This window comes from Leucoraja erinacea, chromosome 23, assembly GCF_028641065.1.
Source record: "Leucoraja erinacea ecotype New England chromosome 23, Leri_hhj_1, whole genome shotgun sequence".
In the NCBI taxonomy this organism is placed as follows: domain Eukaryota; kingdom Metazoa; phylum Chordata; class Chondrichthyes; order Rajiformes; family Rajidae; genus Leucoraja; species Leucoraja erinaceus.
In genome coordinates this window covers 19,964,381-19,984,332 of record NC_073399.1, presented here as the reverse complement: position 1 = coordinate 19,984,332, position 19,952 = coordinate 19,964,381, and the positions used below count along the sequence as shown (strand labels likewise).

The 19,952-nt window shown below is 49.9% G+C and overlaps 2 protein-coding genes across 2 annotated transcripts in view; one reads left to right on the top strand and one right to left on the bottom strand.

Annotated features, from left to right (window-relative positions):
- Window positions 1–19,952, top strand: part of acsf2 (acyl-CoA synthetase family member 2) — a 97,426-nt gene that overhangs the window by 42,649 nt on the left and 34,825 nt on the right. The gene's annotated exons all lie outside the window — the stretch shown is intronic.
- LOC129708362 (chondroadherin-like) lies at window positions 2,127–18,019 on the bottom strand. Its single transcript, XM_055654052.1, is given in 5 exon segments — window positions 2,127–5,086; window positions 6,555–6,697; window positions 9,795–9,958; window positions 17,211–17,426; window positions 17,428–18,019. Coding segments are annotated over 4 exon segments (1,074 nt in total). The 5' UTR covers window positions 17,983–18,019; the 3' UTR covers window positions 2,127–5,086; window positions 6,555–6,558.

Below are 19,952 nucleotides of genomic sequence, written 5' to 3'. Positions count from 1 at the left end.
AAAGATGAGGGAGAAGGGGCCTGGAAAACGGAAGTTATTGTGGAACCAAAGAGCATGAGGTGTCTTGGACATAAGTAGGGAGGAATTGGACCATGGGGGATAGGATGGAATCAAGGTATATTGAAATTAATTTAGTGGACAGGCAGAAATAACGGGTCTGCTAGGACAGTTCTGTTTGTGGATTTTGGGGAGAAGATAAAATCGGGCCGTGCGAGGCTTTAGAGGGCAGTGAGCCGGAAGTGATGAAGTTAGTGATGGTGCTTGAGATTAAGGCCTGTTTCTCGTCTGTGGGGTCATTGTCCAAGGATAAGTAGGAGGAGGTGTCAGAGTTGTCGCCTGGCCTCAGTCCCGTAGAGGTCAGCTCGCCAGACTACCATGGCACCTCCCTTGTCAGCGGGTTTGATTATCCAGTCGGGGTACGTTCAGGGGGTGAGAGGTTAGAGTTGATAAGGGGAGTGGAAATTTTGAGGCGATTGATGTCCCCCCCCCCCGGCAGTTGGAAATAAAAAGGTCTAAAGAAGGCAGAGGGCCATCTAGGGGGGGTCCAAGTGGAGGGGGTCCATTAGAGATGGGACAAGGGATCATCACTGGGTGGTGAGGACTCCTTCCCATTGAAAAAGGCCCAGAGGTGACGGAAGAAGAGGTCTACATCATGGCGGACCTACTGTATTCTATAGTATGTGGTCAAAGAAGGAATGTGTAAATTCCACATAGACACCACCAGAGGGCAGTGTTGAATGCAATCGGTGGATCTGTGAGACAACTCTACCAGTTGCACTACTGTGCTGCCCATAGACCCATCTTAGTAGAAACAAGGAACTTATTCAGGTCAGATTCAGACCCAAAACGTTACTTATCCATGTACTCCAGCATTTTGTGTTCCACTAGCCATGTGCCTTTCATTTGTCTGTCTGCCTGTCTGTCTCCGCCTGTCCTTCCTCTATCTACCTATACATAACTAAAACTCTGATCTTGTGCTCTTCCGGTTTGTGCGGTCTTTCTATTTGCGCAAAAACGGTACGCGACAGCGCTACGATTTTTCTCCAGCTCACTCATCGTTCTCCTGTGCTGTGAGTGCTCCAAGTTTCGTACCGATCGATGGTCTGTTGTAAAAGTCAGCGAGGTTTAAATATCGTAAAAACCACGCGTGCACAGATCGATCACCTCCCCTACCGGTCAGCGCCACGTGGATTGGTCTTTTCTCCTGTCACTCCCCGGGACGGTCCGCCCCTTCCTGTGCCATCGCATCTTTATGGAGCTGAGGATGGCCGGCGAAGGTTTCCAGCCAGAAACAATTTTCGGAGGGACCAGAAGCGGGCCGGCCCGGTCGATGTCACCAAACAGAATGCAGAGGATCTGATCCCGGCGGAGGAGAACGTCCAGTCACCAGAACCCGCTGTAAGTCCCCATCGCACCGTGAGCTCCAGCCCCTTCCCCTCTGATCCCCCTCACTGGCTCCTGCCCCTCTTCCCAGTGACACCCTCCACTCCCCTACAACCCCTGTCTTTTCTCCGAGCTCTCTCCCCGCCCCCACATCCCTGACCCCCCACACACCATCCCCCCCCCCCCCCCGCCCACACACCTCCCCCCCCCTGCCCACACCCCACTCTCCCCACAACCCCACTGCCCCCACAACCCCTATCAACCACCACCCCACTCCCCCCCCCCCCCACAACCCCCACCCACGTAATTGACGCTCGCTCTTCCTCCACTGGGCTCAAGACACGCCCCTCAGTGAGGCAGATGTGATCGCTGCCTCCCCTGCTGCTTTTTCATTGCAGTTTTATGATGAGACCAGCGAGCCTAAATTTAATATATTAAATTTACGTGACTAGGAAAAATTGTAAATTGTTCCTAGTGTGTAGAATAGTGCTAGTGTAAGGGGATTACTGGTTAGCGCTGACTTGGTGGGCCAAAGGGCCTGTTTCCACGCTGTATCGCTAAATTCTAGGGAACTAAACTCTAAACTGGTCAACTGAGCTCCTGAGACTTGCGTCTCAATTCAATAAGCTGTAAGGATAAGGCCCAGTGCTGTACTGGGACATGTACTGATAGAACTCAAATCTTCAGGCCCGAAAGGAGTGAGAAAACAACTGGCAAATAAATAACAGAAGGTTCTCTTTGAATGATATGAAAAATAGTTTTTATTGATAGACTTATAGCAAGTAAAGTGCAGAAGAGTTGCTCAGCAATTCATACTTACTGGAAATGAGAATGTCAGCTTGGTGGCAGACGTCATTCCCAAGACATTTTAAAGCCCATAATGTCACTTGCGCCCTTTTAAGAGTGGCCTGCACCAGGTTCTACTAACATTTTATATACAGTGACTTCAGCATGAAGATAAAATATTACAGCAACCCCTCGCAGCTCCCGACACGGCAGGGAGCAATAATCTCTCCGCCAACAACTGTGTTTGACAACATTACATTTGGAACCTGACAACTTGCTGTGTTATTGTAGAGGACAGGTTGCCAGGTGTCTGGTAGTGAGACAGCTAAAGACTCCTGTGTGCTGCTGATGATCAGGCTAGCAGGAACCTGGGTGCCCTTCCTCCATGATGACTCTACCTGGTAAGATGGTAGGGGGCAGGTTGTGCATGAAAGAACTGGGGCAGATATGATGCGTTTATATGTTGCAGGGTAGACTTTGTAGTGTTATCTGGAATAATATTGGAGGCCGTGTTTGGCATTCACAGATGCTCATTTGGCTGCTGGGTTGTCCTAATTTGTTGATCTTGGGATGTGGGTGTCTCTCACTGCCAAGATGGATTTCATTATCTATCAGGAGGTGGTGGGGTTGGCATCTTGAATCACTGCAGTCCTTGTGGTGAATGCACCCCCACGCAGCTGTTATAGCAGGGATTTCACCATTACGACCGAGAAACAGTCAGGGAACAAGCTGTCTGTCTGAGCTAGGGTAATATTTGTGATCTAAATGGACCTGGTTCGATGGATGTTCTAATGCACCCGCTACCTCAGGTGCAACATTTCATTATGAAGACACTTCCTTGTCTGTGCCTCTTGAGCCCAAGAAAATACCGATACACCAAACACTTTACAGATGGTACATTCAGTTCCATCACATCCAGCATCGTGATTTTCTCCACTATATTATAACCCATTACTGGCCCTAATGATTCAGAAGAGAAGCTGCCAGCAACATCTGCATAAATGAGAAGTAAGACTTGACACTGTTCATTGTGAGCGACTGGGTGGTGAGGGTTACGATGGGCAACACACACCAGGACCGATCTTGTGTTGTTATAATGTGTTTCACTGATGCACAGGAGTCAAGCAGAGTGTGGACATGTCTAGACTGCTCTCCGGTTTGTTGGGCTTCCCATCACTGCTCCTGGCAATTCCTGATCCCCGACAAGTGAGGGTTCTCAAAAAGTTGGAAAGAAAGAGGGCATTAAAAAAAAAACGCAAAATGAAAATTGATTGTAACTCAGTCTGAAGACCCATTAAACAATTGAATGAGACCTGATTAAACTGTTGATTTTTATAGCATATATTTTAAGGCCATGGTTTGTGCTGTGCAAAGCTCCAATGTATTCCCATATCAGGTGCAGCAAACTTGAGTACAATAATGTTCCCTCAGTCATGCCCTCTTGGGATGCCTCAGCAGAGAGGCAGAGCCTTGGCTTTGGATTTTGGGCTAAGTTTAATGCAATGCCTCTGTGTTTAATCCAATGGCAATTGCTTTTTTACTGTAGGCTTCCAAAACCTCATAGCCAATAATTCCATTGAGGAGAAATTAGAACTATCTCATAAAAAGATGTTGCATAAGTTGGAGGCTGTGCTTTGATGGCAGTGTTATAAACCATGGATTATAGCCATGGATCTGTTGTGTTCTATACAATGCTCATGGCCACTCCTTTCCTGCATTCAGGTGTTTCTAAAGAAATTTGAGCCTAAACCAATCTCTTTAGCTGCCTGTGATCTGCCTGCGAGCTTGTCCGTAAATTAGTTCATTAGGTTGGACCCTGCTGTGTTGTTGGGATTGTATGGTCAGTGTTCAGGGTCACATCATCAAAGGACTGGAGTGTTTGGCCTTCCAGCCCCTGGATCTTTTCTCTCCTCAATGAGAGACTATTCCGCTGTCTTATGCTGTCTCGGAAGTATTCAAATTAAATTTATCCAGGACCTCTACAGAGAATAGAGCTGCCTAAAATGTGTCCAGTAGCACACATTCTGCCCCCTGGAACTCTTCCCTCCCCTCTGCTCTTTCACTGTATAACTCCCATTTAAAGGTAAATATGATATCGCAACCTAGATGGTGCATTCATGCAGGGTAGTCAACACCTTCATTTCGTACACATTATATTTTGTTCCTTTACAAATATCATAAACACTTTTCAAAACCAATACTTTGGTTCCTCTAACAGGGAGAGCCGTTAGTGTGGAGGAAAGTTATCAGAGCTCACAAGTTTAAGTCACAAAGTGGTGAATGAGAAGGGTAGTTGGGGCAAAATTTTCTTCCACAAATCTGTGACTGAGTGACAGTATGAATCTTTGGTGATGGAGATTGGAAATGGGCAGGTTGCAGTAAGTGGACGAGTTTATGAGGTGACGGGACTGCCCTGTTGGTCAGGCGAGGTCTGTAATCGGGAGTGTTAGTTACCTGAAGTACTACGTCTGTGGAGGAGTTTGGTGTAACATTATCTGGCATGGCACAGAGTGTGGGGGGAGGAAGCTACTGACTGAGGAATATCCTATATGTATACATAAATATACACGTATATATATTTATAATTTTGACAAAAGCCTGTGTGTATCGTTAAAAAGATGCTTCTAGCTAGAAGCCCGTTTGCCCCATTGCCATGAACAGCTTGATTTCCATAGCTGTTTGTAAGCGATGGGACTATCGAGGGACACACACATGGACAGTGAGAAGATCTCACTGTGCTGAAGCTGCAATCGTTACATGCTCTTCAAAGGTCTGAGGAATTTGTAGCTGATTCACGATTACCGTGGAGGGTGACTGAGAAATTCCTTCTGTGTGCGTGGGAATTGGCTGTGAGGAGTCAGCAGTTGGCGTGGTTGGTGGAGGAGCCAGTCTCCAGGACGGACATTCCTATTACCTACTGGAGAAATGAGAGAAGTCACAACACCAGGGTATGTAGGCACCGGTTACTCAATATTCTCACCACTCCCACCCTCTTCTGATCTAGTTTAACTCTCAGCCTGCACCTCATCCATTCATTTCAGGTTTATCGTTAAAATTCCCCAATTCAAATCTAACTTTGATATTTGGCTATATTAGAAATGCTCCTCTCTTCTGATGGATCGGAGGAAGTGTCAGACGACATAAGTGTGTACCAGAGAGTGACCGCAGGAGACTGAGGGGTGATCTCACACAGGTGTATACATTCTTGAGGGGAATAGAGAGGGTGAGTGCATAGGATTTTCCAATGGAAGGGGAATCAAGAACTCGAGGCCATAGGTTTAACGTGACAAGGCAGGTTGCAGTAAAGGGAAATATTTAATTTTTTCGCACCAAGGTTGGTGGGTGTATGGAACAAGCTGCCAGATGAAGCAGTTGAGGCAGGTACAGTAGCAATACCATTTTGGGCTGTGCAGGAACAAAACGACAAAGACAATGGTTCTATTTCTGTGATGGTGGAATGCCATCAGTCTCTTTTTGACATAAATGGCATAGAGGGGAGCAAGCTGGTAGGAAGAGGTGAGGGGAAGAGGTCGAGCAAGATCTCGCAACTGATAGTTGGATCCAGGTGAGGAGGGATTGATTGTCAGATGGGGGAAGGAAGGGTGGAGATAGTACCCAAGGCTGAAGGATATAAGTGGAGAAGACAAATGGGGTCAAATGGTGGAATCTGGTTAGAAAGGAAGATGAAGAATGAAAAGTAGAACGAGCACTGGGTGGTCAATGGGGATGAGGATGGGGAGGCCAAGCATGACACGTGGGTGTAGGTGGGGGGGACAAGCATGACTGTGGGTGTAGGTGGGGAGGCCAGGCATGACACGTGGGTGTAGGTGGGGAGGACATGCATGACACGTGGGTGTAGGTGGGGGACACACGTGACTGTGGGTGTAGGTGGGGGGGACAAGCATGACACGTGGGTGTAGGTGGGGAGGACACGCATGTAGGTGGGGAGGACAAGCATGACACGTGGGTGTAGGTGGGGGGGACACGCATGACCGTGGGTGTAGGTGGGGGGGGGGACAAGCATGACACGTGGGTGTAGGTGGGGAGGGCAAGCATGACCGTGGGTGTAGGTGGGGGGGACACGCATGACACGTGGGTGTAGGTGGGGAGGGCAAGCATGACTGTGGGTGTAGGTGGGGGACACACGCATGACTGTGGGTGTAGGTGGGGGGGACACGCATGACACGTGGGTGTAGGTGGGGGGGACACGCATGACCGTGGGTGTAGGTGGGGGGGAACGAGGAGGATCGATCACCTTCTGACCCCAGACCAGTGCTGCCCAATGGAGGAGCTCCAACTGTCTTCCCCGGTGAAATTACAGCACCCCTGCATCACTGTAAGACCAGTGGCTGCAGGAGGGGCTGCCGTGCCCGCCCACCACGTACCTGCTCAGAGCGGCTTCATCCGGTTGCGTTTTGCACGTTCTTTGCAGGCCTGGAAGGCGTTGGTTTCCTGGATTTCCTGACCCCGGTATTGGCTGGGAGAAGCGCAGGTTCCATCAGGGTGGTTCCTGCTGGTGTCCATCCATCTGGTGACGGGAGGCAACAGCAGTTACAGAGTGATCACTCCTCGCAGCTCCACGGGTGAGGGCGGCAGGGCTGCCTCTTCACTCAGAGCTCCTCGGATGGAGAGGGCACATCCCAAGTCACCATTTCATAGGGGCTTTGCCCTAGATGTACAGTCTGCACCTAAATCATTGTCCAGCACTTGGTAAGAGCAGGGTTGAAGCCCAGCATCAGCTCAGGTGACAAGCTCCACGCAGTCCTGAGGGGGACTGCACTTAGGGACTGCACTTACACAAGAGCCCATTCACTGACGCCCTTGGATGGATAGGAAACATCCCAAGGCACCATTTCAAAGCAGGGAAGGGGAGCTCGCCCCAGTGCTCTGACCCCTAATGACAACCAGATTAATTCACTGGAAGCACCCGGAGAAAACCCACGCAGTCTCTGGGAGTACGTGCAAACTCCACACAGAAAGCACCTGAGGTCAGGATCGAACCCATGTCCCTGACGCTGTGAGGCAGCAGCTCTACCGCTACACAACCATTTTCTCCCTAATGCTCTAGCCTCTAATTACAAATTAACTCACTGGAAACACTGGGGGGAAAACCCATATGATTGCAGAGAGAACGTACACTATTTCAAACCACAGAAAGATCACAGCACAGAAGGAGGCCATTTGGCCCATCTGTTCAATCCATCTAAATCCACTACTTTCCCTCTCCCCATGTGCCGATAAATTATTTATTTTCAAATCCTTCCCCTGCGCCCATCTGCCCACTATAACTGAATCTGCCCCCACGCCCAAGCCTCTCCAGAGCAGTACCTTCCAGGCCATATTCCCTGTGGCACAGTACCACATGGTAACAGGCCTTACTGCCCCCTGTGTCCGCATCAGACATCAAATCCCCATCTACTTACCCTGCCTTCCCTTTCACAGTAGCAGCAACCGCCCCACATGCCCCTCCCTGATCTCCCACCTGCACCAGGGGCAATTTACAACAGCTGGTTAACCCACCGACCCCATGTCTTGGGATGTGAGAAGGAACTGGAGCACCAGGGAAAACCCACATGGTTACAGGGAGAACATGTAAACTTCACACAGACATCACCCATGGTCAATGTCAGACCTTTTGCCAATTTTATCCTCATTTTTTGTGCCAAGTTTTTTCCCCAATGGGAACAGTTTCTGGTTCTAAATACCTCTATCTGATCCCTTTGCCTCCTCCTCTGTTCCAGGGCAAATAACTCAAATTGCTCCAGTCAATTACCTCTGCTTGGAATAATTCTCATACCCTCCCCAGAGTTCCCACAACCATTCTGTGATGCTCAGAACTGCACTATGTCCCAATTGCATTTACATTTGTTTCATTGAAGTTCATCATGATTTCCGTGCCCTTGTGCTCCGTGCAGTATTGACTGTCACTCTCAATGTGGACAATGCATATTTGGAATAAATAGATGTTTGTTTCCAAGGGGCAGGCATTGATTACTGGGCGGATGTCACAATACCGGGTGGGAGTAGTAGCTGTGAGGAGGAAGGACGGCACAGTGGTATAGTCGCTACCTTACAGCGGCAGAGACCCGAGTTCGATCCTGACTATGGGTGCTATCTGTACAGAGTTTGTACGTTCTCCCTGTGATGGCGTGGGTTTTCTCCAGGTGCTCCAGTTTCCTCCCACACTCCAAAGATGTACAGGTTTCTATAGGAAGGAACTGCAGATACTGGTTTAAACCGAAGATAGACACAAAAAGCTGGAGTAACTCAACGGGACAGGCAGCATCTCTGGAGAGAAGGAATGGGTCTGAATTTGAGGAAAGACATTGTTGCTATTGAGGGAGTGCAGCGTAGGTTTACAAGGTTAATTCCCGGGATGGCGGGACCGTCATATGCTGAGAATGAAGCAGCTGGGCTTGTACACTCTGGAGTTTAGAAGGATGAGAGGGAATCTCATTGAAACATATAAGATTGTTTAGGGCTTGGACATGCTAAAGGCTGGAAACATGTTGCCGATATTGGGGGAGTCCAGAACCAGGGGCCACAGTTTAAGAATAAGGAGTAAGCCATTTAGAATAGAGACGAGGAAACACTTTTTCTCACAGAGAGTGGTGAGTCTGTGGAATTCTCTGCCTTAGAGGGCGGTGGAGGCAGGTTCTCTGGATTCTTTCAAGAGAGAGCAAGATAGGGCTCTTAAAAATATCGGAGTCAGGGGATATGGGGAGAAGGCAGGAACGGGGTACTGATTGGGGATGATCAGCCATGATCACATTGAATGGCGGTGCTGGCTCGAAGGGCCGAATGGCCTACTCCTGCACCTATTGTCTATTGTATGGTCTCGACCCGAAATGTCACCCATTCCTATCCAGAGATGCTGCCTGTCCCACTGAGTTACTTCAGCTTTTTGTGTCTATCTCCAGGTTTGTAGGTTGATTGGCTTCTATAAATTGTACACAGGCCCTAATGTGTAGGATAGCGCTAGTGTATGGGGTAATCGCTGGTGGGCGTGGACTTGGTGGGCTGAAGGTCCTGTTTCTACGCTAAGTCACAGAGGCTCCAGGTTTATTCAGACTGGTCAAATGAGTAGGCAAATGCATGGCAGGTGCAATATGATATGAGTAACCGAGAGGTCGCCCACCTTTGGGGTAATAACAGACAGGTCATTATCTGAATGGAGACAGACTGGGAAAGGAGACCTGGGTGTCCTTGTGCACCACCTGATGGCTCAGAATTAATGTCACCCGTTGGCCTATGGATTCATGTCAGAGAGCAGGGATGTCTTGCTATAATTATGCCGGTGTAAATAGGCGGTAATGTGGCATCTACTGTCATAGCATTGGCATTTATAAAGTTTGAGACTGGCTTGCTTCTGAAAATTACGAGTTAAACAAAGGAACATTTGGAAGGAGCCTTGGATCAGATGGCATGGAGAATCTTGGACAATGGGGAGTCCAAAGACTTGAGCAATAAGACAGCACGGTGGGTGTGATGCTATTGATCAGACTAAGAATACACTTGTTGTTAACCTGCTCTGCAGTGATAGCCTGCTTATCTGAACCTATAGAACAGGACCGGGCTAGATTGTGTAAACTACCAGGGTTGGAATTAAGGGAGGAGTAATGTACCTTCGGGCAGCAGCCAGTGAACAAGTGCAGTCCCACGGGTTGTTGGACATGGTCAAGTTTTTCATTTTGGTAAAGGTGAGGCTTTGAGGCAGAGACCGCAACTTGTTTTCATCCAAGTGGAGAGCGGAGAGGGCAGTGACGCCATTGAAAGCTCCATCTGAAAACTAAACAAAACATGAGACCTGTTTTAATTCTACAACTTTACCTATAATCTTAAATCAATGTCTTCATTGAATCAAATAGCTTTACAATCAAAAAAGCCCACAGATTAATTTTGACCTCCATTTGATGACAGCATCCTCTGGTTGTGTCTTTGGGAGAATTAAAAATCACAGAAGTATTGTCCTAGAAACTCTATGTTTGTCTGTCTCAGGGGAAACAGGTGCAAAGGCCTTTCAAGAGAGTTTGAAATGAAGAAAGGGAGTTGAAAGAAAGAGGTGAAAAGAGTTTGGGCATCTGAAGATAGTCATCAAATGCTAGTGATCATTAGAAACCTGCACCTGGAGGAGAACGGAGGGTGTGAAGGTGATTCCAGAGATTAGGAATTCGAGGGTTCCATGTGACAGGAATCACGAGGGTCCACGTCGCACGTAACGCAGGTACATATACAAATCCGTCAGGTAATTGGAAAGGAAATGTGTAAAGAAAAAATGGGTTTAGTGTAGATGGGAATCAGATCCGTGCTGTATGATTCTATAGTTACCGGCACCCGGAGTGACGAGGGTTGCAGGCAGTGGGAGTGGCCGGGGTTACAGGCAGCAGAGTAATTACTATGATTATAACCGACCTGATACAGTACGGACAGATGCCGTGGAGTTGAGGCTTGGGATCAGGGCCAGTGCTGAACCTGAATCATGGGCTTTGGTTGTCCCAGTATTTGAATGGAGAAAACGTATGTAGATCCCCCAAGAAACGAATGATTTAGAAACAGTGAATGTGTGGAGAGAGGTGGTGGGGTGGTCAACACTCACCCCCTGTCCAACACAGTGTTACGTTATCAGATACAGTCGCTGAGTGAGAAATATAAAGGAGGCAGGCAGTGTACAGAGTGTAGAAACAAAGAACTGCAGATGTTGCTTTACACCAAAGATAGACACAAAGTGCAAAGTCATTTAACCAGTTCCATAGTTCACCACATTGTATCCCTCTTGAGATCTCACTTTCCCCAACCAACAATGGGCCTACCCTGCCTGAGCACAATTATTGCCAGCCCTTATTCATCCTGGTCTGTTCTTGCCTCCAGCTCTTCACCCCACCCCCTAGTTTCAGTCTGAATAAGGATCACGACACAAAACATCACCTATCCTTTTTCTCCAGAGATGCTGCTTTGAGTCACTCCAGATGTCTATCTCTGATATCTACAGAGGTGGGAGAAGGCTGGTAATCAACGACAGGGTGAATGATGGTCTGACAAAGGCCTTTTCAGGGCTGCCTGAGCTGTAGTCTGATTGTCACAGTGCACATACACACAAGCTTTATCAGATATGGGTCAACGCCAGATTCTCCAAACTGGGCGCTGCAGATTTCTGCCAACAAACTGTGGTCAACTACCAAACAAAGTCCGGCCTGTCGCGAGAGGAAGGCAGGCAAAATGGACAAACAAGCTCATTCAGATATTCAATTTGAATTGGACTATTCAACATCCTCTCTGGATTACAGGCAACCTCAGGCTCCCTGCGCCCTGCTGGCAAGATGAATGTGGAACAAACAGCAAATCCCAACCTGCTGCCCCTTTCCTGGTCCACCGGCCGTGTTTACCAGCAGCTACAGCCTAGCTAAAATTAGCCTGATCCTTCATTCCATGTAACACAGAACAATTTGCTCTTATTCGCCTCAGTCCAATCAATCGGGCATCAGCAGAACCTCCACACAGTGAACTCTAACCCTATCATCTCTGCCTCACCTCTGCACTCCCAATGAACAAACACTGCTAGCTGCTATCTGTTCACACAACCAGGTGGCACAGAAACACCAGCAAGACTGATGGAGCGCCTTCAAATGGTCACTGTGTACATATAAATTATTGCAACAAAACTCATTGTGCAGTGGTTTGGTTTGGAATCCCCCGAGAGAGGCTGGAGGTTCGTCAGCAGACCGGGTGGAAGTTGAGCACAAAAGGTTAAGCTGCTACGCTGACCCATGAGGTGGAAGAGGCCCAGTGGGGTCCCAGTAGGGCCTTTTTAATTGATCTTCCTTGTACTCCGGGTGCTGAGAAGCTAAGAGTTATGTGGGATCAGACAATGTGAGTTCTTGATATTGTGACCCTGGAGGAATCAGCTACATATTAACAGCAACCTGGTAGTTTGCATTCTTCCCTGTCCCAGCTGGCTAGACTTGAATGATTCTGTTACACTGCCTGTCATGGTGGGCTGTGACCACTGGATTACCAATACTGATCACCACCCAAAAGCTGGCAAGCACTGATAATGTGCTGCACCACCTAAATTGTCCATGATTCCAACATTTCTTCACTGATGGATGTCATTCATGGAGAGGCTGAGGGAAGAATTGCAGGGCTGAGCTGGTGTGGAGCAGAAAGCCATTTCCCATCTGGCCTGTGCTGATCCGAACCAAGACAGAAGGTGACCCGCCCCAGCAAGTCTGGATGTCTGAGCCAGAGGGAGCATCACCATAATCCGGGGAAGTGAGAAGTTCACTGTGTTCCCTTGTGCAGGGACAAACAACCTGCACCAACTATTCCCCAAGTGGGAATAGAATGTTCCATGTGGATCTGGCCTGCTTACAGATGGAATAAGGTTCAGCACACACAGGGTTAATCTAAAGACCTCAGTAGTTTTCTGTCTTCACCCTCAGTTGGCAAACCTTGCACTGGAAATCTGCAAACAATTTTCCCGACTGTTTTCAGTCTTGGCTGTGACTGGCGCCTGCCTCACTGATGACATTGTGGACCCAGACTGGAAAGCTCTCTCTTCACTGCACTGTGGCAGCAGTCAGATGCTACTTGTTTATCCTAGACCTAGATCCTCATCTGGGCACTAACCTGTTTTTTTCCATGACTGCACACATGGAAATTTCCTAAAGGCACTGGTGCTCGTTTGAAGGAGATGTGAGCATGCGTCCTTGCTCAAATGAAACCTCCAGCATCAATAGCTCATCCCTTTAACAGGGACAGTGCAAGGGATAGATTGAGTACAAAGATTCATTCTCATATTGTAGGGACATAGCCCATGAATTAAGCTGCCCTTTCCCAGCTCCCCAAAATCTGTACAGAAGTACAGAAGTAATGGGTGTTGTGTGTATCTGTGGTGTGTGTGTCTGAGTGAAGGGGTGTCAATGTGAATGTTTGATGCTCTGCTGTGTGGGTGAGTGGATACTGATGAATGTGTGTATTTGAGGGATGAGTGTGTGGGCGTTTGTGCGTATTGGTAGTGGGTGTGTGTGGATAAGTGTCCGAGTGTGTTGACGGATAAGTGTGTGTGCATTCGTGCATGTGTGTGTACGCATGCGCGTGTGAGGGGTGATGGTGACTGGGATTGTGTGTGTGTGTGTGGGAGATTGTTGATGGACGTATGTCTGTGTATGTGTGAGATTGCTGATGCTTGTATGTCTGGTGCATCAACTGTGTGAGTGACTTGTACCTGGTGTCTGCTGCACATTCCTGTCAAGGCTCACACTTAGGGAAGGGTTCCATGGCAAATGCAGCTGCAGCTTGGACAGGTGCCCTCGTCAAATGTGTCAACAGGATTAGGTTTAGAGCTACTAATGCCGTCTCCCACTTGGGCTTTTCTGTCATATTAGAATCACAGATTACTGACACCGACCCAGGCTGTACCAGATGTCACACATAGCACGGCAGGATTGCTAAGTCAGCAGCCAGGCTGAGACCAGGTAGCACAAAACATCAACCTGCTACTTGCTGGGGTTGGTGGAGCTATCCTGCCCACTCTGTCTGTGAGAAATTGTTTCTTACTTTTCTACCTGACTGACTAGATTGTCTTTATCTTCCTGCAGCCTAAAGTACTCCTTTTCACTGACAGGCAAATGACACCATTTTGTAAAATATCCTTATCTTGCCCTTCCACAAATCTAAATCATTCAATTATAATGAATGTAACTGAGGACTGAGCCGTGATTGAAGCCGTGGAATCCCACTAGGACCTGCCTTCCAGTCACAAGATAAGGTAATTCATTGTGTTAGTCCAGATAAATGGATATTGGAATTATTCATCAACCTCAACTTCATTGTGTCATGCAATGACCAAGTAGTTTAGAAGGCGGTGTTTCTAGCAAAGTCAGTATTTATTATGAGATCACAGCCTGAGATCACCACCTTCACAGAAGCCAGTCCTGAGCTAAAGTGAATATACTACAGAACATCTGTGCTCTGTAATGAATAGTGCCTCAAGCCAAACACTTTAATACAGATTGAGCACATAAACTGCCTGACAGTGTGGAAAACTGCCCAGAATGTCCTGGTTACAAAAAAAAACAAAACAATCTAATCCTACTCATTTCCACCCAATCAATCTCATCTCAATTATTAGCAAAATGTCATCAACAGGGCTATCAAGCATTACTTGCTCACCAACACCAACACCCAGTTTGGATTTCACCTGAACCGCTCAGCTCGGGACCTCATCACCAAAGATCCTATCACAGCTTAGATCAAACACGACCAAAGAGCCGAACTCCAGAGGAGGTGAGAGTGACTGCATGCAACACCAAGACAGTGTGTGACTGAGTGCGGGATTGGGGAGCCATGGTGAAACTGAAGTCAATGGGCATCAAAGAGAAATTACTCTAGTGGTTGTTGGAGGCCAATCATCCCAGTCCCAGGACATCATGGGAGGAGTTTCCAATTTTCCAATGAGTTTCCAATTCTCGCTTCCAGTTAGACAATCTACAAGACACACGGGAAATTCTCCAACCTACTTTATTTCCAGCTCGGGACCAAATTCACTGCAACTTCAGTCATTCAGTTGCAGCAATGAGGCCACGGGGGCAGGCTGGTGGCTGGACATGGTGTGTGACTCTCCTTTTGACATCCCGTGACCTTTCACCATCTTGTGGTGCAGCGGTAGTGTTGCTGTCTAACAGCGCTTTCAGATCGGTTCGACCCGGACCACGGGTGCTGTCTGTACGGAGTTTGCACGTTCTCCCCGTGACTTCGTGGGTTTTCTCCGAGATCTTCGGTTTCCTCCCACACGCCAAAGACGTCGGTTAATTGGTTTGGTATAATTGTAAATTGTGTAGGATAGTGTTAATGTGCGGGGATCGCAAGTCGGTGCGGACTCGGTGGGCAGAAGGGCCGTTTCCGCGTTGTATCTCTAAACTATAACATCTTCAAGGCACATGTCCAGAGTGTCGTGGAATGTGCGCTATTTGTCTGGATGAGTACAGCTCCAGCAATGCCCAATAGGTTTTGACTTGATTCATTTGATCAACTGATCAATTGATTAGCAGACGAAATGTGTAGGAAAGAACTGCAGATGCCGTTTCAAACCGAAGATAGACACAAAATGCTGGAGTAACTCATCAGGACAGGCAGCATGTCTGGAGAGAGGTGATGTTTCGGGTCGAGTCGGTCGGTCTGAAGATGGTCAAGACCCGAAGCGTCACATATCCCTTCCCTCCAGAGATGCTGCCTGTCGCGCTGAGTTACTCCAGCTTTTTGTGCCTATCTTCGAAATTGATTAGGAGCCCATCCACCGCTATAAATGTTCATTCCCTCGCCATCTGGGCACAGTGGCTGCCGATACTTATGTCCAGTTGCAACAACAGCACCTCTCAGATCCACTACCCCAACCAAGAAGCAGAGGAGTGGGCACACGGGAACACCGCCACCTGTAGGGTTCCACACCAAGTCACACACCATCCTGTAGGAAATACATTATCAGACCTTCATTGGTCGAAATCATGAGTGGCTGGAAGTTCCTTCATCAAAAGGACTGTAGTTGTTCAGGAAGGCGCCCGCCGCCGCCTTTTAATGGCAGTCAGGGGTGGGCAATAAATGCTGGCCCTGCCTGTGACGCCCAGTTCCCAGAAAATGAGTACTGAAATAGAATTTACACAAGTCCAGCTTCCACACTGTATTAAACCCCTAAACACTTCCAATAAACCCCACGACTGTGCCTGGTAGCGCACACTCCGCTGCATGGAAACGTGCTCTGAATATCGCCTTTCTTTCGGGAGCACGTAGCAGTCAATGGCCCATTTGTTGAAGAACCCAGTAGACACTACCAAAGCTGCATAGACGTGTACTTGTATCTTGTGTTTAAAGAGTTTAATCCCTGCAGTCTTCTGAAAGGCCCTTCTCTTGGTTCATAGAAATGTTTGGCTGTTTAGTTTATTTTTAAACCATGGTGAGAGATGAGGAGAAACACACACACACACACACACACAGTTCACCGTTCGGGTTGGCTTGAAGGACCATCCTGCTGGATGTCATTGCAGAAAGGTCGAGTTCCTACCCTGGAGTGACAGTCACACCGCTGCTGCCGTATCATTGATTGTCAAATGTCTCGTCATGTTCTGTGTAAAATACATCTTCAATATAGTATTCCCATTTCAATGGGGTTCATCCGGTTCCCTATGGGACCAGGTCCAGTTCGCAGTGCCGACAGACGGCCCGCGACAAACTCCCCTGTCATCGGGGTAACCAGCTCCCAGCCCGCTGTCCCAGCTCAGGTGCCTCGCTGTTCGCACGCATGGAGCGAGGGTGGCTGGAGGAGCCGGGGATTACTCTCCTCTCCTCGCCCCCCTTCCCCATGTTTGGGTTCTGTGGTCAGTACTAGCGCCTTGACACAAAGCCTCACACACTGCTCACTCAGCCTAAACCCGGCACCGTGTGTGGCCCCGGACGGCTTAGTGAAACCCACACCTTTGACCAGATTCCCATCCCTTGTGCTCAGGGGGTTTAACATGTTGAAGTTCCACAGAGTTAGTTTGACATCACCGAAAGCCGGGCTCGGCAACCGGCCGGCAGGAGCACAGTCCCACCTCGCTGGTGACAGAGATAGTGGGAGACCGCCGTCACCGCCCGAGACAAAGGTCTGTTGCTCTAACCGGCTGCTGGAATCTCCATCCCGGATTCCAGCCTCTCCGGCCCGCCTTGCCCGGTCAGTAACGCGCGCATCTCACTCTCTCCATCCAGGCTCGGAGCCCGGGACGCCGCACTCCCGGGGCGGCCAGTCCTCGCCCATTCCCCGGGCGGCCAGTCCTCGCTCGCCCGCGACACCGAGCCACTAGGCTGCCTGTCGCCCGCGCCCGCGCCCATTCTCTCGACCGCGATACCGTGTACCGGGAGGTCCGTCCCTCCCCAGGACACCCTAGAGCCGGTCTGCCCCCCCACCGCCCTCCTCGCCCGTGCCCTGGATGTCCCATCCACGTCGCCCAGGCCACCTTATCCCCGGCCCGGCCCGTCGCCTTGCGCCGCCGCGCCGCCCTGCACCTTACCTTCTCCAGTTGCATGTGCGTCAGCCAGATGCGCTCGACGTATCTGCCGAAGGAGTGGAAAGCGTTGTCGGGCACGGTGCGGATGGGGTTGGAGTCGAGCCGGAGCTCCTCCACAACCCGCAGCTTGCTGAGCGCCGCCGCCGGGTAGCTGCTCAACTTGTTGTCGTCCAGGTGCAGCGTGGCCAGGTTCTCCACGTCGTCCAGCGCCCGCGGGCGCGATGGAGGTCAGGCCGTTGTTGCTGAGATGCAGCCAGCGCAGCTCCCGCGCCCCGGCGAAGCTGCCCGGCCCGATCTGGCCCATCCTGTTGTGGCTGAGTTGCAGCAAGAAGAGGCTGTTGAGCGGGCTGAGCAGTCCCTTGGACAGGTCGCTGATGCGGTTGTGGTCCAGGTAGAGGTAGGTGAGCTGCGACAGGTCCTGGAAGGCGCCGGGCCGGATGGAGCTGATTTCGTTGTTGGACAGGTAGAGGTAGACGAGCTTCTTGAGGCGGCGGAAAGCCCCGGCCCGGATCTCTCGGATGCTGCAGCCTTGCATGTGAAGGGACACCAGGCTCTTCAAGGTGCTGAAGCCGCCGGCCGGCAGCACCGGGAAGTTGTTCTGCTGCAGGCTCAGTAGCCGCACCTTGTTACTCACCCGCGGCACCTTGCGCAGCCCCTTGTTCTCGCACACGACGTGCAGCAGGTCCCCAAGGCAGTGGCAGCCGGGCGGGCAGCGAGGGGCGGCCGTGGCCGCGGCCACTAGCGGCACAAGCCAGAGCCAGCTTAAGGGCTGCATGGTGCGGGCAGGGTGGAGAGTAAGCTGACCACGCAGCCCGCACGCCGGCCTTACTTATAACCTGCAGCCGCCGGGGCGGGAACATCGCACGACGCCTCCTTTTAACACTTGGGAGACCGGAGACGAGTGGGCGCTTGGTGTCCCTAGACAATACACGGCGAACAGCCCCCCACACCCCTCCTCTTCCCCCACTCCCTCTTCTCCACCCTCCCCTCATTCCCTTCCTATCCCCCCACCCTCCCTCCCCCTTCCCCTCCTCCTACCCCTTCACTGTGTCTCTCTCTCTCCTCCCCCCCCCCCCCTCCTCCCCCCTTCCCCTCCCCTCCCCCACTTTCCCCTCCCTCTACCCCTTCACTGTCTCTCTCTCTCTCACCCCCCCCCCCCTCCGTTGTCAGGTGCATTTGTCTGGAAGCGTGTTTCTTTGTTTTTTCTAATAATGTGTGAAATTCTTCCCGACCCTGCGTGCGGGTGGGACCTAGCGGGTGGAGGCTGCTCGACTTGGAGCCGAGCCCCTCTCTCGCATTCATTTCATCTGTGGAAAGTGTGATTAACGCGCAGATCCGTCTGCCGAGGAGGGACTGCTCCAGACTCCAGAAAATAGTTGGCGACGCCAAAGAAAGAGCACCGTTCACGGGCAGAAGAAAACACATTTTTGGATCGTTAGCTCACGCATTACATAACGGCGCGGACTCTGAACATCCTCTTCAAAGGTTCCTTCGTGTGTCGTGTCCATCACACATTCAGGACCTGTCCCACTTGGGCGTCATTTGCGCGTAATTTCTTTCACCACGTTTTGTGCGCGCTTCTGTTTCGCTCTCTCAGATGGCGGGAGGTTAATTATTGTCAAGTGGGCATTGTTACAATTTGATGCCCATTCCTCAATGGCCAGGAGGAGGTGGTGGTGCAGAGAGTTCCAACATGTTCACCCAAAAGCAGTGAAAGATGGGTCATACATTTCCAGGTCAGGATGGCGTGTGAGGGGAACCTATTGGTGGCGGTGCTCCCATCACACCCCCATCCACCCGCGGCCCTTGTCCGTCGCCACACTGGACTTCCTCGTAGCAAGTGACTGAAGTAAAGTGTTTTACTGTGGGAACCACTTTGCCACCAGTTGCCACAATTCTAATGGTTTAAAGCTGTTATGGAGGAGGATGGGACTGGTGCACGCGTTACGGTCCTAAAGTAGGGCGAGGTCTCACGTCAGCAAACAGGAGGAGGCGTCTATCAGATTGAAGCAGTTATGATCAAGCAAATCCCTCTACGAGCATAACAAGTGTAGTTGTACACCTAAGAAGGCAATCGGGAGGGTAAAAGGATATGAAAAGGAGCGGGTGGGCAAGGTAAAAGAAACAAAGTGATTCTACAAGTTATAAGAATAAAAGGGTGGCCAGGGAAAGATGGCCACCCTTAAAGATGGCCACTTTGTGTGGAGCCACAAGAAATTGGGGGGGGGGGGGGGGGGATATTAAAATAATACATCTCATCCGTTGAAAGTGAGAAGACCATGGAGGCTAATGATTGCAGAGATACCTGTATGATGTTTACACACAGGTGAAGTTCTGGTAGACTAGGGGGTGGCTAGACTGGAATGGGCTGCCAGAGGAAGCTATAGTAGTGGTTACATTATGGCTTTGAAATTATGCTTGTACAGATCGATGGATAGTAAGGGTTTAGAGGGCTATGGGCCAAAAACAAGCCCAGTATGGGCCATTTCCCTGGATGTTGCCAACCTTGTCCAGCATGGTGTGGGCAAGGTATACTGAGTGGCCTGCTTCCATGCTGCAAAGCTCTATGACTCTCGAACGCTTGATGGCAGGTCGGTTTTGCCGTTGGAGTAGCCTGGATAGGTATCCAGTGTATTCTATGAGTGATTTATATGGTTGGAACAGCTGAGTTTCTGCACAATAATAATCCCTGTTATGTTAATAGTTGAGGACTTGACAATGGTAATACAGTGGAATATCAAGGGA